This window comes from Balaenoptera physalus (genome assembly GCF_965194825.1).
Source record: "Balaenoptera physalus genome assembly, chromosome: 13".
NCBI lineage: Eukaryota > Metazoa > Chordata > Mammalia > Artiodactyla > Balaenopteridae > Balaenoptera > Balaenoptera physalus.
In genome coordinates, this window is record NC_138892.1 from 51,427,747 (window position 1) to 51,442,824 (window position 15,078).

General features: G+C 42.1%; 1 protein-coding gene across 2 annotated transcripts in view; it reads right to left on the bottom strand.

The window, feature by feature from the left end:
- IRAK3 (interleukin 1 receptor associated kinase 3) overlaps positions 1-661 on the bottom strand; it is a 52,051-nt gene extending 51,390 nt beyond the window's left edge. For both annotated transcript variants that reach the window (XM_082422770.1, XM_082422769.1), the window contains exon 1: positions 301-661. In XM_082422770.1, coding sequence (XP_082278896.1) covers positions 301-457 — 157 coding nt within the window. In that variant the 5' untranslated portion in view covers positions 458-661. The remainder of the gene's footprint in view (positions 1-300) is intronic.
- Between the last annotated feature and the right edge of the window lie 14,417 nt (positions 662-15,078).

The following is a 15,078-nucleotide window of genomic DNA, read 5'->3' on the forward strand; positions in this document are numbered from 1 at the left end:
GAAGACATCCCACAGGCGTTTCTTATTGAAAATATTCCGAACCAAGCAAGGCAGGAATCGTGGAGAAGCATTAGATGGTTTCACGCGGGGAGCTGGTTTCCCCAAGGCTCCGCTCACTTAAATCTTACCCGAAGTTTCAGGGACGAAGGGGGAGCCCGGGGGTGGGTCTGGGGAGTCGCTCCCAGTGCGAGCGAGGAAAGCGCGGGTTTGCAAGGACCCCCGGAGGCCGCACGTCGGACGGAGCGTGCGCGCCGCTGCCCCGCCACCCCTCACGGCCCCCGCCGCCCGGGCCGCACTCACCGAGGCCGCGCCAGCCGAGCGCGCCGTCGCAGCTGTCCAGGACAGCGCAGAGCTCGCCCAGCAGCGCGGGCGGCATGTCGAACAGGAGCGTGTGCGCCGAGAGCGCGCCGCGGGCCCCGCGGCTCCCCGCCAGCGCCGCCGCCGCCGTCCAGGCCATGGCTGGGCTGCTGGAGACGAGGGCCCGGGCCGGGAAGTAACGCGGAGCCCAGGCCTCTCCGCGGAAGCGCGATGCCGTTGCACAACCGCGGAAATCCTGCTTCCACGACGGCTGCTAAGACGGCCGCACGCGCGGAGTCTGAGCCGCGCCTGGGCGGGGCCCACGTGACGCACAGCGCCGCTCCCCGGAGAGGCCCCCGGGCTCGCCCGGCCCGGCCAGGCGCTGGCTCGCCCGGCCCCGGATTCCCCCTGCAGGTTGGCTTTCGGTTTTCAATAGTCCTTTCGTTCCTCCGGCTTTGGGACGTGAGTGAAGAGACCAAGCAAAGAGTGAGAGGTGGAGAAAGACCAGCAGCTCAGAACTGATGGAGAGTCCGCCACCCCCTCGACCTGGCCTGGATGGATCTGAGATGACCTGTCATGACTTCTTTTTACAAAGTTATTTCGTTTTGTCCTGTTTCTTGAGGAGCACTTGGAAAACCCAGAAAAACTGAAAGAAGAAAATAATCACTCATAGCCACCACCCCCCCCAGCTGAAGACAACCACTCTAAACGTTTGGCACATTTTCCTCCCAAATTTTACCGAAATTAAACAGGTAAATGTGTATGTCTGAAATAATAATTGGAAAAAGACGAACCTAGATACCAAGAACAGAAAAACATAAGAGAGAACGAAATGAAATAAAAGTGTGGTCGTTTTCTTCTCGAGGCTGTCCTTTCTCCAAAACTGCTATTTGGTTTTCTACCTTCTCTTGTCCATGGGCTTTCCTGATGAAGCATTTTTCGACCACTTTTTCCTTCCTCTAAGTGCTTCACAGCATCTTCCTCTTGCTTTCAACAGGGAGTTTAAGTAAAATTGGCTATTGCTTTGAAATCTTCTACCGTTTATGCTGTAATATCCCACCGCAGGCATGATACGAATGCCACTGCCAAAAAAGAGGGCATGCTTCGAACGTGGTGAGAAAAATCCCAGCCTGAAGGACTGAAGAGTGGACTATGGCTATCCGCTGAAAAATATCAACACCTATTTGCAACCTTTCAGATTTGGACTTTTTGGGAATGACGCCCTCTAGAGATCAACAGTGATGATGCACCATCATTTCGTAGCTACCTGAATTTCCAGGTCGTTCTCAGCTAAAGTATTCCACAAAATGTACTTGAAAATTGGTAAAACCAACATCGTTTGGGCAAGAGTTTCTGTATCCCTGTTTTCAATGTTCAAATGGCTAGAATTTTACAGCCAATCTGTACACGCTTTAGAAGCCCTATACCCCTCAAAGGGACTACCTGAATAAGCTGAGTAACAGAGGCTAATCCAGTAGCTCTTGAATTGCCGGAACAGGGGAGCCAAACTCAAATACGCCAGGGAGCCAGGAAGTGGCTGAGTGAAGCAGTCAGCACGGCCTGCTTTGCCAGATCTTCTGATTTACAGAGAAGGAAGAATTTTATGTGAAAGCCAGACTATGCAAAATCTATGTATAGATTATGTGAAATTTCTTGCATTTTCAATGTTGGCAGTTAGTATCAGACCATGCTTCCTCCCTGTTCCCTAAAACTGTCTTTGACTTTTGAACTTTGTATCATCAGGTTGTATCACTCACTACTCTTCACTGTTGCCATCATCCATTGCTCTCCCCCACCTCAATTTCTCCTCCTCATTTTTAGACTATATAGCTCCTGCTTACTGTAATTCTTTCCAGTGCTAATTTCTTCTTAATCCTTGGTGATTTAGAATATATGTAGAATAGATGATGATCTTTCTCATACCCTGGACTCTCAGTTCCTTGATATGTCTTCTCCAGTGATTTTCTCCTCCCCACTATTTCAGCCACTTACTCATCCTCTAGAACTTCTCATTATCAATAACTTCACCCCGTCTGTAAATTCTATTTCATTAATCTGCTCGAGATTCATTAATAGTACATCTCCTATCCTCTAATACTCTGACCCCAACAATCCCTACCCCCGTCTGGATACCAAGTCCAAAATCTTGCCACCTCCTCTCTGGCCCCAACCTCTTGACGTTCTCACTTTTCTCTTTATCCATAAAGTCCACACTCAGTTATTGTAATCCCTCCCTTGCACATGCTCTCCATTCTCTTGCTCCCCTCTCACTTTGTTGAACTCCCTTGGCAAATCTACCATACTGATGAAATCCAGCTTTCCAATTTTGAGCTCTACCCATACACCTGAATGTAGCTGGAAGGGGGAGGGGGAATAAAAACCCTGTTAATTGGACTCAGTTTAAAATCAAAGTCATGGCTCTCAAGTGGGTCCTTTATGCTGCCAGGCAGTCACACTTGTGCCTTTAGTCCATTTACTCTGCTGATCTCCTTGACAACTAGTATGTGGCGTCTCTTTTCTCCTCAATCCCATCACCTTCTCCCCCATCATCATGCTCAGCTGATGATCTTGAGAGTACTGATGCACCAGGAGAAAACTTCCACAGAATCTCATTACCACATCGACAGTACCTACCTGCATTTGTACTAATATACACTCCCCCTCCCCTCACCTTTTCCGTGGATCAATTATCTAGGCTCCTAAATCTAATCTCTTCACTTGGGCACTAGATCCCATCTTCTGTCCCCTACTCAAAGACATTAAGGGCAGCTGTTCTCACGCTCTGCAAAATCAACAATTTCTCACTGTTTACTGGATCCGTTCTATCAGCATACAAATATGAAGTTATTTCTTCCGTCTTAAAACAAACCAAAAAACCTTTTTGATGTCATTGTCCCCTTTGATGCCACAATCATCCCATTTCCTTGCTCCTTTTTGTAGTAAAGAGTTGACTATTTCATCTCTAATTTTTCTCCTTTTATTTTCTCTTAAATCCACTCTAACTAGGGCCATCTGTCCCACCTTACTCCATTAAAACTGCGCTCTTCAGGGTCACCTATGTCCGTATCACTGTTGAAGATAATAGTCAAGTTTCAGTCCCCATCTTAACTTGACCGACTAGTTGTTTTTGACATGGTTGATCACCCCCTCCTTCTTGTACAATTTCTTCATTTATCTTCCACATTCTCACATTTTCCCTGACTTCACTGGTCACCCTTCAGCTTCCCTTGCTGTTCCTCCACTTCTCCCTTAACTCAATGTCAGAGTGCCACAGAGCTCAGTCCATAGTTCTCTCCATTGACACCCACTCCCTTGGTGATCTCAGGTGGTTTTGAGGCTTTAAATACCAACTATCTACCCAGCACTGCCAAGTGTACATGTTTAGCCCAGACCTCTCTCTTGAACTTCAGACTCATGTCCAAAACTGAACGCTTGATCATGCCTCCTGAACCTGCCCTTCGACATTCTTCCTCATCTAGGTTACTGCATCCTCCCAGTAGCTTGAACCAAAAACTACAGAGTCATCCTTGGTTCCTCCTTTTCTTCACAGCCCATGTTCAATCCACCAGCAAATCCTGTTGACTCTATTCAGAATATATTTAGAATCTGACACTTTTCTCCACCTCCACAACCGCCATCCTGGTTTGAGTCATCACTATGTCTTGTCCAGATCACTGTAGTTGTCTCTTAACTAAGAGTAGCTTTCACTATTGCTTCCTACAGGCTTTTCTCAACACTGCAGCCAGATTGATCTTTTTAAATCAAATCTGATTATGCCTCTCCTCTGTTCAGAAACCAAGAATGGCTTCTAATTTCAGTCAGAAGAAAAATCAGATTCTTCATACGTGCTGCATTCTCTCTCCCACTCCCCCCTCCACTCTGTTACACTCTGATCACGATTCCTTGTTCATTCTGCATAGCCACACTGACTCCTTGCTGGTCCTTGAACACAGCAGGCAGAATCCCTCCTTAGAGCCTTTGTACTTGCTATTCTCTTGCCTGGTATGCTCTTCCCATGTGGCTAAGGTCTACCTTGACCTCCATATTTAAAATTGCTATGGTCCATGTACTCAGATTCAGGCTGGCACGTGACTGGAATTGGCAATGATTTATGGCCGTGGGAACAAAATCTCATTCAGATTTGTCTCTTTCTTGATCTGAATAAGAACAGGCGGCAGCTCTGGCCATCTCTGGAGCCACTCTTCAACCACACAGAGATCAATATTAGAATGAAGTGAGTCTTAAGGATGGTCTAGTGAGAGAAGGAACCAGATGCTTGATAAGGTCATTAACTTGCTCATTTGTTTTATGCCTGGAGAATGTCCTGCTTGTGGATATATAATTATATGACATAAATTCCCTTATTAAATCAGTTTTTAAACCAAGGATCTTGTCATTTGCAGCTAAATGCATCCTGATTCACTGAACAGACATTTGGTATTACTCCCTGATTTTGCTGAGGGCGTGAAACCTATGGGAGGGAAACTAACCCCTATCCAAAACTGGAGTTCAAATGTACATTTACAGCTATATCTGTGGGATGTGAGATAGGCATGGAAACTGGATTGCAGAGAGAGACAACTGGGTCCCTGAGAGAAAATGAATGTTAGTAGAGAATGATTCTGGCAGTGTGGGTGGAAGCAATGTGAAGTTCATGAGACGTGCCTGAGACTGCGCTAGACGTGCATGAGACTGCACCAGAATCCATGAAGACTCAGACACACTGCCAGCATACATGCTTTCTAGTGAAGAGAGGGCTGTGGTGAAACCACAAAACTGCTTCACACTATGACCTAGCCCTTTGCCACGGAATGCTCTCTAGCGCCACCCCTCCCCCTCAAGTTTTGGACCCTAGAAGAAGAAAGTGTTTCCACCCCAGCTGGAGGTAAGAGAGTAATGAACTGCAAAGATTACAAACGGAGATGCTGAGGAAACCCTGAAGGCCAAAGTGACAATGGCACAGATACATGGTATTATCAGTGGTGAAGCTCCAGCTAAGCATGGGCATCAAAGTCTCAGAAATCTAAAAACAGGTGAGAAAGCAGGTGAGGCAGATAACAGCTCTTAATATGTATGAGACAACTATCTTGGTGGCAGCTATTTACCCAGTATCCCTAAGGATGAATGTTCAAAGGACACACAGGCTTGTGGGTCGTAGGGGATTTTCTGGTTTCAGAAATAATTTTTGAAACAAAGATCACTAACCTATCCCATCTTTGAGTTTCATCTCATCCTTGCGCCTTATTCTAGAGGGTCATAGGTGCCCTGGGGTTCAGGAATAGGGTAAAGATCAATAATGGGGTGAGAACATTTGTAGTGTGCATTACTTGGTAATTTTAAAAAGTGAAAGTTCAATGGTTTCTTGGGCTTTCATCAAAATGACCTCACAAAAATAACATGCAATAATTATTCCCCCAGTTCCTTCTCTCTTTCTCCCTCCCTCTCTCTCTCTCTCTCTCTCTCTCTCTCTCTCTCTCTATTTTTAAAGAACATTAGGGTTGCATTGTCTTGTAACTCAGCCTTTTCCCATTTAAGGTATCAAAACATTTTTCTAAAAATCTATTATTTCACAACATAATAAATACTAAAATTTTAACAATTATCCTTTTAGGGTTGATAGAAAGGATTTGGGGGATTTTATTTTCTTACTTTGTGTTTTCTAAACTTACTAAAGTTAACGTATTATCTCGATGATTAGAAAACCTTCAGCTATAGAAAATAATTTCTTCCAGCACTTTTATGGCTCATCCCATTTCACTATTTCCTTTTCAAATTATTTTCACAGTATTTTTCATCCCAGAATGTATTTCTAGAATAACTTTTGCCTAACTTGCATGCACACAAACAGAGAGAGGGAGAGGGAGAGGGAGAGAGAGGGAGGGAGGCAACACTCTGGTGTCTCTTCTTAGAAAGACACTAATCCTGTCTGATCAGGGCCCCACCCTGCATGGCTGTTAGCATAACTGGGCCATCTTGGGCCTGTTCAGTTTCTCCTGTCCTTCCACTGACCCTACCTAGGGCTGTACTGTGTAGTGAATCTCTTTTCTGTCATCAAGGGCTTTGTAGTTATTAGATATTGTTTAGTGATCATTAGGTCCAGGTGGCCTCTATGCTCTGTTAGTCCCCAAACGATGAAAAATGTTGCTGACGTATTCCCTGTGCCCTCGAGACTAGTTACCCCTTCATAAATCTTGTTTTAGGAGTACACATCCTGTTTCCAAGCACCTACCCCCATAACCCTATAAAATTGTCCCAATGGCCCCTCAGCTGTGTGGAGTGCAGCTTTGAATGCTTCCAGATTGTTGTCCAACTAATCACACCCTGTGAGTAAGTTACCCTGTAATAAACTGATCCATCGAGTGTATAGAGCTGCCTGACTCATTTTTCAGTCTCAAAATGCATTCTCAGTTCAGTGGATACGTTTTGTCCCTTTCATTCTCCAGCACACCCTATGACCTCATTAACCTTAATTGCCTCCTTAGAAGCCCCTTCTCCAAATTCAGCCATACTGGGGGTTAGGGCTTCAATATATGAATTGGGGTGGGGGGAATGACACAGATTTCAGTTCATAAGAAACCCTCTGCACGTAAATTCAAGAAACAATGCCACATCATCAGGTTTCAGAGTACACATCCTAACAACACTTGGTCATTAGTTATCTACATCATGTAGCCTTTCATAGTGGTCATAGTTCCTCTTGTTCTTGTACTGAATTTATTTCATTGTTCTGAACTTTTGAAAGAAAAATAAAAGCTTGCATTTTAATCTGGTGTCTTGATAATGAAAGCAATAACAAGTCTGTATATGAAAATATCCAGCATATTTGGGTCTAAAGATACTAGTAATTTTTCAGATCAAATGGCCTCAGGGCTTATTCTGAGCATTAGTATCTCATCACATCATCTTTCTTGACTTTTTGCCTTTTTTTCCTCTGTGATGATGCTTGGTATTTTCTTCCTATATTCTTGATTGTTTCTTCTGTTTTCCTAAGTGACTCTTCCTCTGGCCTGTTCTATGCACCCACAGGCTGAATTCTTGGATATTTTTATTCCAGTTGGAGATTTCATATAATCTCATTTTCAGCTATTATCTCTATGTGGACTACACTCATATATATATATATTTTTTGCATGTGTCTTTTTTTTGAATTTTTGAATTTTATTTATTTTTTATACAGCAGGTTCTTATTAGTTATCCATTTTATACATATTAGTGTATATATGTCAATTCCAATCTCCCAATTCATCACACCTCCACCCCCCGCCGCTTTCCCCCCTTGGTGTCCATACGTTTGTTCTCTACATCTGTGTCACAATTTCTGCCCTGCAAACCTCACACTAATATTTGTGTCTTCAGCCCTAGCCCGCCCTGCAGACTCCCTTCTCACTCCTGTCTCCAGAATTTATTTATTTCATTTCAGTTTTTTGCTTTCATCTCAAATCAACATGCCCCAAACTGATCATTTTCTGAAAAATCAACTCCTTGTTTCTGGTGACATGGCCAAGGGAACTCTTAGTAATTTTGATTAATTGATTGATATATTCAAAAGAATTTTCTGAGCAACTGCTGTGTCAGACATTGTGCTAGGTGCTATATTTGATAAGTCACAAAATTTTTTCTTCTGTAATGTCTCTCATAAGTGTCTGAGTCTTTTCCAATTTGTCTTTACTAGTTATTTCATGTTTGTGTTTTTTGAGCATCTCTTGCCTGGTGAACCCCTACTTATCCACTGAGACCAGTTGAGAAGTCACCACCTCTGTGTTGTAAATTGACTTGTGTAATACCAAAATATGTGCTTAAATCCTAACCCTTGGTACCTCTAAGTGTGACCATAATTGGAAATAAAGTCTTTGCAGATGCAATCAAATTAAGATGGGGTCATACTGGATGAGGGTGGGCCTTAATCCAGTGACTGGTGTCCTTATAAGAAGAGGGAGATTTAGACATAGAGACACAGAAGGTAGAAGACCTAGTGCCACTGGAGAGACATGGAACAGATTCTAAGAGCTTCTAGAAGGAACTAACCCCACTGACACCTGGATTTCTGACTTGTGGCCTCCAGAGCTGTGAGAAAAGAAACATCTATTGTTTTAAACCCCAGTTTGTGGTAATTTGTTACAGCAGCCCTAGCAAACTAAAACACTCTATGAGGCCATTTATAACCTCCCCAAAGTTAATCATTCCTTTTTTGGTTCTATAGCACTCAGTACTTATTTCCATCATCACTTTTTGTTGTTGTTGTTATTTCCCCGTGGGCTTGTTGAGGGTTGGAGTGTAGTGGGACAGCCCTAGTCATCTTTGGGTACCTTGCATACTGCTTGGCACAGGGTAATTACTCAACAAATGTCTAACAAATGAAAAAAGTGATGATTTTGCCTCTAGCCAATAATAATTACAGCTATCATTTATTGAGCACTTCCTCTGTACTGGGCACTGTGTCAGTACTTTACATACTGTGTTCCAACTACAATATGCTGATACCAACTGAGTGTATTACAGGTCAATCTAATTCTAATACTCACTACTGGAGTTAGCATGGACCCCACAAGTTAAGGTCAAAGGCCTTCATTTCTGACACTAACTACCCAGAGTTAATACAGGTCCTTCAAGTTAAGGGCTCAGTCCCACATGACTGACCCCACTTCAGATGCCAGCTGCAAGTCTCAGGTATCCCAAATCTACCTGTATTTCTGCCTATTTGACTACATATTTGAGAGTTCCCAGAATCCAGCCCCCACCAATTTGATAATTCACTAGAACGACTCACAGAACTCAGGAAAACACTATACTTATGATGACCATTTTATTATGAAGGACACAAATGAATAGCAAGATGAAGAGGTAAACGGCACAACAGGGTCTAGAAGGGTCCTGAGCTTCCTTGTCCCCTCCAGGTGTACCATCCTCCCAGGACATGGATGCTTTAATCAACCAACAAGCTCCCAGAGCCTCACTGTTTCAGAGTTTTTATCTAGGATTTTGTTACATAAGCATGATCGATTAAATCATCAACCACTTGATTGAATTCAAGATCTAGGAGGGTGTGGCTGAAAGTTCCAACCCTCTAATCACAAGCTTGGTCTTTCTGGTTTGGCCAGCCCTTTCCTTGTAACAATCTCAAGGCCCACCTAAGTCACCTCATGAATTAGCATAAATTCAGATATGGAGGAAAGGGGTTCTTTGTGAATAACAAAAGATACTCTGATCACTCCAGAAATTCCGAGGTTTTTTGAAGCTCTGTGCCAGGAACAGAGAACAAAAACAAAATACATTTTTTATTATACCACACATATGTATTCACATGAGGGCTCCTTGAAGTACGTATCTGTGCCATCTGCATCTTACAGACGAGGAAACTGAGGCTTAACCTCAAAACTGTGTTGCTTCTCTAGCCTAGCTTTCTCCCAATACATTTTATTTCCAAATTAATCTACATTAAACAGAGATTTCATCACATTACTTCCTTAGTGACTCTCTATTACATAATAAAGTCCTACTATTCAAGTTTCTCTAAAGTCTGTTTCATGGTGGTTGTGTTCATTTCTACCTCTAGCCATGCTTAATGCCTGCTTTTCCTCCCTCCTTCTAACATTCTCCCCATTCCTCAATAACTCTCAAATCCTACCTATTTAGATTCAGTGAGGGTGAGATAGTAGAGCACCTGCTATCACAGAGCTAAGTGCTTTACACATGTTGTCTCCAATGTTACATATGTTAATACTCCAGCAAACCCACAGTTTAGGTGTTCTGATTCTTAGTTTACAGTAGAAAAAATCTAGGCCTGGAGATATAAGTTTGGGTGCTTGAAAGTTAGTGAGTGATTGAGCTAGGATTCAGACTCAAATTTATTTAGCTCTAAAAGCCCATGCTCTTTTTCTGTAATTCATGAGATTTGTAAACCTCTACTGTTCTGGTCCCTAAACTTGAGTTATAGATAAAACTCTAAAAATTAAAAAAAAAATTTTAAGATAGTAGCAGCTTAAGTCTCTACTTCCTTCAATGTCGAACGCAGATTATTATCTAAAAGCCAAAAAAAAAAAAAAGGTTTTCGAGTCAATCTAGGAATAGGATAGAATTATTATAGTCTGGGAATAATCTAGAAGAGATTTTAGCCTGTAGTTGGTAGAACAAACATATTAAGTGAAAAGGAGGGGAGAAAGAAGAAGAGACAGTAAGAAAGAAGAGGAAAGATTCAGGAAGAGGAGAGATGCAGGTAGGTCTTTAAAACCACTGAAATTTGTTTAGATTAGTGACTTTATTTACAAAGCACTTTCTTTGTAATTGCAGCTTTAAAGGAATAGAGGAGGGAATTCCCTGGTGGTACAGTGGTTAGAGCTTTGTGCTCTCACTGCCAAAGGCTGGTGTTCAATCCCTGGTCGGGGAACTAGATCCCACAAGCCGTGTGGCCAAAACAAAAAACCAAAACCAAAAACAAAACAATACAAAACCCAACAACAACAAATAAACTTGTTCTTGAAAATATAAGCTAAAAAAAATAGAGGATACTGAGTTATTGGATTCCATATCTGCAATTAAGTGCTTTATTGTCATAAGATAACTTTCTTATCTAAACTGAGAGGGAGCAAATAACTTTTGTCACTTTTAAAAACACAATTTAAAAATTTTAGTATAATACACAAAACAGTACACAACCCTCAGTATAAACAGCTTGCAACATTATCACAAGTAAACATATGTAATCAGCCATCCCAGAAGTCCTTCTAAGTGCCTTCTCCCAGTTCTTATCCCTTCTTACTCCCCAAGGATAATTTCCTGATGTCTAAGACCACAGGTTAATTTTGCTTGCTTTTTAAAAATTAATTAATTAATTAATTAATTAATTATTGGCTGCATTAGGGTCTTTGTTGCTGCGTGCGGGCTTCTCATTGCGGTGGCTTCTCTTGTTGCGGAGCACGGGCTCTAGGCGTGTGGGCTCAGAAGTTGTGGCTTGCGGGCCCTAGAGCGCAGGCTCAGTAGTTGTGGCTCACGGGCTTAGTTGCTCCGTGGCATGTGGGATCTTCCCAGACCAGGGCTCGAACCCATATCCCCTGCATTGACAGGCGGATTCTTAACCACTGCACCACCAGGGAAGTTCCCTTTTGCTTGCTTTTTAACTTTACATAGAGTCTCATAGTGTATATTCTTTGTATTTGGTTTCTTTTGCTTAACATTAGGTTTGTGAAGTTCATTCATGTTGTATATAGTAGTAATTTGTTCATTTTCATTGTAGAAACTATGCAATTATATGAATATACCACAATTTTTTTTTTTTTTTTTTAATGCATATCTCTGGAAGAAAGGACATTTAACATTCAGGTTCTTTTACTTTTATTTATTTATTTATTTATTTAAATTTATTTATTTATTTATTTTTGGCTGTGTTGGGTCTTCGTTTCTGTGCGAGGGCTTTCTCTAGTTGCGGCAAGCGGGGGTCACTCTTCATCGCGGTGCGCGGGCCTCTCACTATCGCGGCCTCTCTTGTTGTGGAGCACAGGCTCCAGACGCGCAGGCTCAGTAATTGTGGCTCACGGGCCCAGTTGCTCTGCGGCATGTGGGATCTTCCCAGACCAGGGCTCGAACCCGTGTCCCCTGCATTGGCAGGCAGATTCTCAACCACTGCGCCACCAGGGAAGCCCCACAATTTTTTAATCCATTTTACCAACGGTGGTCAGTTGGGTTGTTTCTAGTTTTTGGCTATTATGAATAAGGCTGCTATGTGTATTCTTGGACATCTTTTACAAATATATGCATGCATTTCTGTTGAGCGTATGCTCCATGTAGAAGTGGAATTGCTGAGTCATAGACCTTGTTGTGTATGTTCAGCTTTGGTGGATATTGACAAACAATTTTCCAGAAGACTTTCCCCATATACAGTCGCACTAGCAGAGCCAGCTACATAATATGTGGAGCCCAGTGCAAAATAAACATGCGGGGCCCCTTGTTTAAAAGGCAGGGAGAAGTCCCATTAAATGTACTAAAACAGAAAGCTTTTTTGTTTATTTTGCAGTCTCTTGACTTGCCATGATTTTTTAACTTGCTATTTAATGTCATTTTAAGTAAAGAAAAAAATATCATTTAAAGTTATTAGCACAAATTTTACCATTGATCTTTATATTGTGCAATGCCAGTTTTTTTTTTGTTTTGTTTTTTGCAATGCCAGTTTTAAATGCAAACTCATGTGTGGAATCATCAGAATTACACAATTTGTATTTCATAGCTTGTACATGCTTATGTATTTCATTCTTACTTCAACTGTGGAAAAGCTGCATGAAATTAACTCAAAATGTTTTTATTTCATTTCCTGATATGTGCACAATCTACCAACACTCTCTACCTTCAGCTTACGGATAAGGATGGACTAAAGGGAAAAGAAACTATAGTTGTGCTATCTCTCTTTCCTTCTGTATCTTCGTTTATAGTGTAAGTGGCTGGCTAATGCTGGGAAGTAACACAAATTTTAAAAGTTATTATAGGATTCCTTGGTTGTTCATGTTTCTTAGAACACCATTCTTTCTGCAAAGTAAGTTCTGGTTGGTAAGGAAAGCTTGGCCTCTTTCAGCTGTCTGCACCCTCCCTCCCTTTCTCTTTACTAAGCTGCAGATGTAACGCATTTATCTTGTACTGCTTTGTTTTGCTTTTTCCTTTTTTTTTTTTTTTTGGCCATGCCGTGAGGCTTGTGGGGTCTTAGTTCCCCTACCAGGGATTGAACCGGGCCCTCGGCAGTGAGAGCACAGAGTCCTAACCACTGGACCACCAGGGAATTTCATCTTGTACTGGTTTTCAATCTAGCCTAACTCCCATGCATTACAGGTCTAATAGAATTCTGCCCTAATGGGGCTGCCTGAATGCTAAATGCAAATGGTTGGCAAGGAAGAGTGTACACACTTACATATTGTGTGTAACTCTTCTGCTCATGCTCCGTTGTGCTTTCACTTATAAAACACAAGTTCAAAGGAAAAATTATGAAGAATTGCAAAATGGCGACAGTTGAACATTAAGTCAAATGCAAGGTCCTTCTGAAAGCAGGACCCTATGCAATTGTACAGGTTACATGCCTATGACGCCAGTTCTAGTTTAAGAGTTCCAGTTAATCCACAACCTTTTCAACACTAGGTATTGTCAACCTCTTAACTTTAGTCATTTGGTGAATGTGTAGAGATATCTCATTGTGGCACTGATGTGCATTTCTCTGAACATTGAGGGTAAGCATCTTTTTATATGTTTATTAGTCATTTAGTGTGTGTGTGTGTGTGTGTGTGTGTGTGAGTGTGATGCCTGTTTGCCTATTTTTCTGTTGGCTGCCTGTTTTTTTTCTTGATTTGTAACAATTGTTTTTATATTCTGGAAAGAAGCATTATGTACATTACATGGGTAGCAAATATCTTCCTCTGTTTGTGACTTGCTTTTACTCTCTTATAGTGTATTTTGATTACTAGAAGTTCCTCATTTTAATATAGTTTAGTTTGTCAATCTTCTCCTTTGGGGTTAACTGCTAGTTTGTATCTGGTTTCAGAAATCTTCTCTTTCCTCCAAATCATAAAGATATTTTCCTATATATCATCTTCTCAAAGCTTTATTGTTTTGTCTTTCACATTTAGATGCACAATCCATCTGAAATTTCCTTTTTGTAAATGGTAAGAGGTAGGAGATCAAACTTTGCTGATGGTGCTTTTAGTCAATAAGACAATGGGTTTGGACTTTCCTGGTGGCGCAGTGGTTAAGAATCCACCTGCCAATTCAGGGGACACGGGTTTGAGCCCTGGTCCAGGAAGAACCCACAGGCTGCAGAGAAGCTAAGCTCGTCTGCCACAACTACTGAGCGTGCGCTCTAGAGCCCGTGAGTCACAATTACGGAGCCCGCAAGCCACAACTACTGAAGCCCGCGTGCCTAGAGCCCATGCTCCACAACAGGAGAAGCCACCGCAATAAGCCTGTGCACTGCAACGAAAAGTAGCCCCTGCTCGCCGCAACTAGAGAAAAGCCGGAGTGCAGCAAAAAAGACCCAACACAGCCAAAAATAAAAAATAAATAAATAAAATTAAAAAAAAAAAGCAAAAGAGTATGACATTAAAAAAAAAAAAAGATGATGGGTTCCCAGTCCAACTCTGGTTAGTTCTATATAATAAATCCTATTATGACTTTATATTAAAATGAGTAATGTGTTTTTGAAATGCCTGTAAAATCATAAAAGGTAAGTTTTTTTTGCTTGTCTTTATGGAAATGAGGTTAGTTCCTTTTTTTCGTTATTTATTTTATTTTATTTATTTATTTTTGGCTGCATTGCTGTGTGTGGGCTTTCTTCTAGTTGTGATGAGTGGGGGCTACTCTTCTCTGTGGTGCATGGGCTTCTCATTGCAGTGGCTTCTCTTGTTGTGGAGCACGGGCTCTAGGCACGCGGGCTTCAGTAGTTGTGGCACGCAGGCTCAGTAGTTGTGGCTCGCGGGTTCTAGAGCGCAGGCTCAGTAGTTGTGGTGCACGGGCTTAGTTGCTCTGCAGCATGTGGGATCTTCCTGGACCAGGGCTCGAACCCATGTCCCCTGCATTGGCAGGCAGATTCTTAACCACTGAGCCACCAGGGAAGCCCTGAGTTTAGTTCTTTAGACAAAAACTTCCAATAACATCAAGTTTAAGGATTTAGTTTCAGAATAGACCGTTCCACAGCTATTCTGAGTTCTACTTGCTAAGTCTTTTGAGTGTTATGGTTAAAGTGAGGATGGCAAATGTGGGTGTATCAAAGTAAATGCGTCAAAAAAATTCCGAGGGATCCTGGGATGATATTAC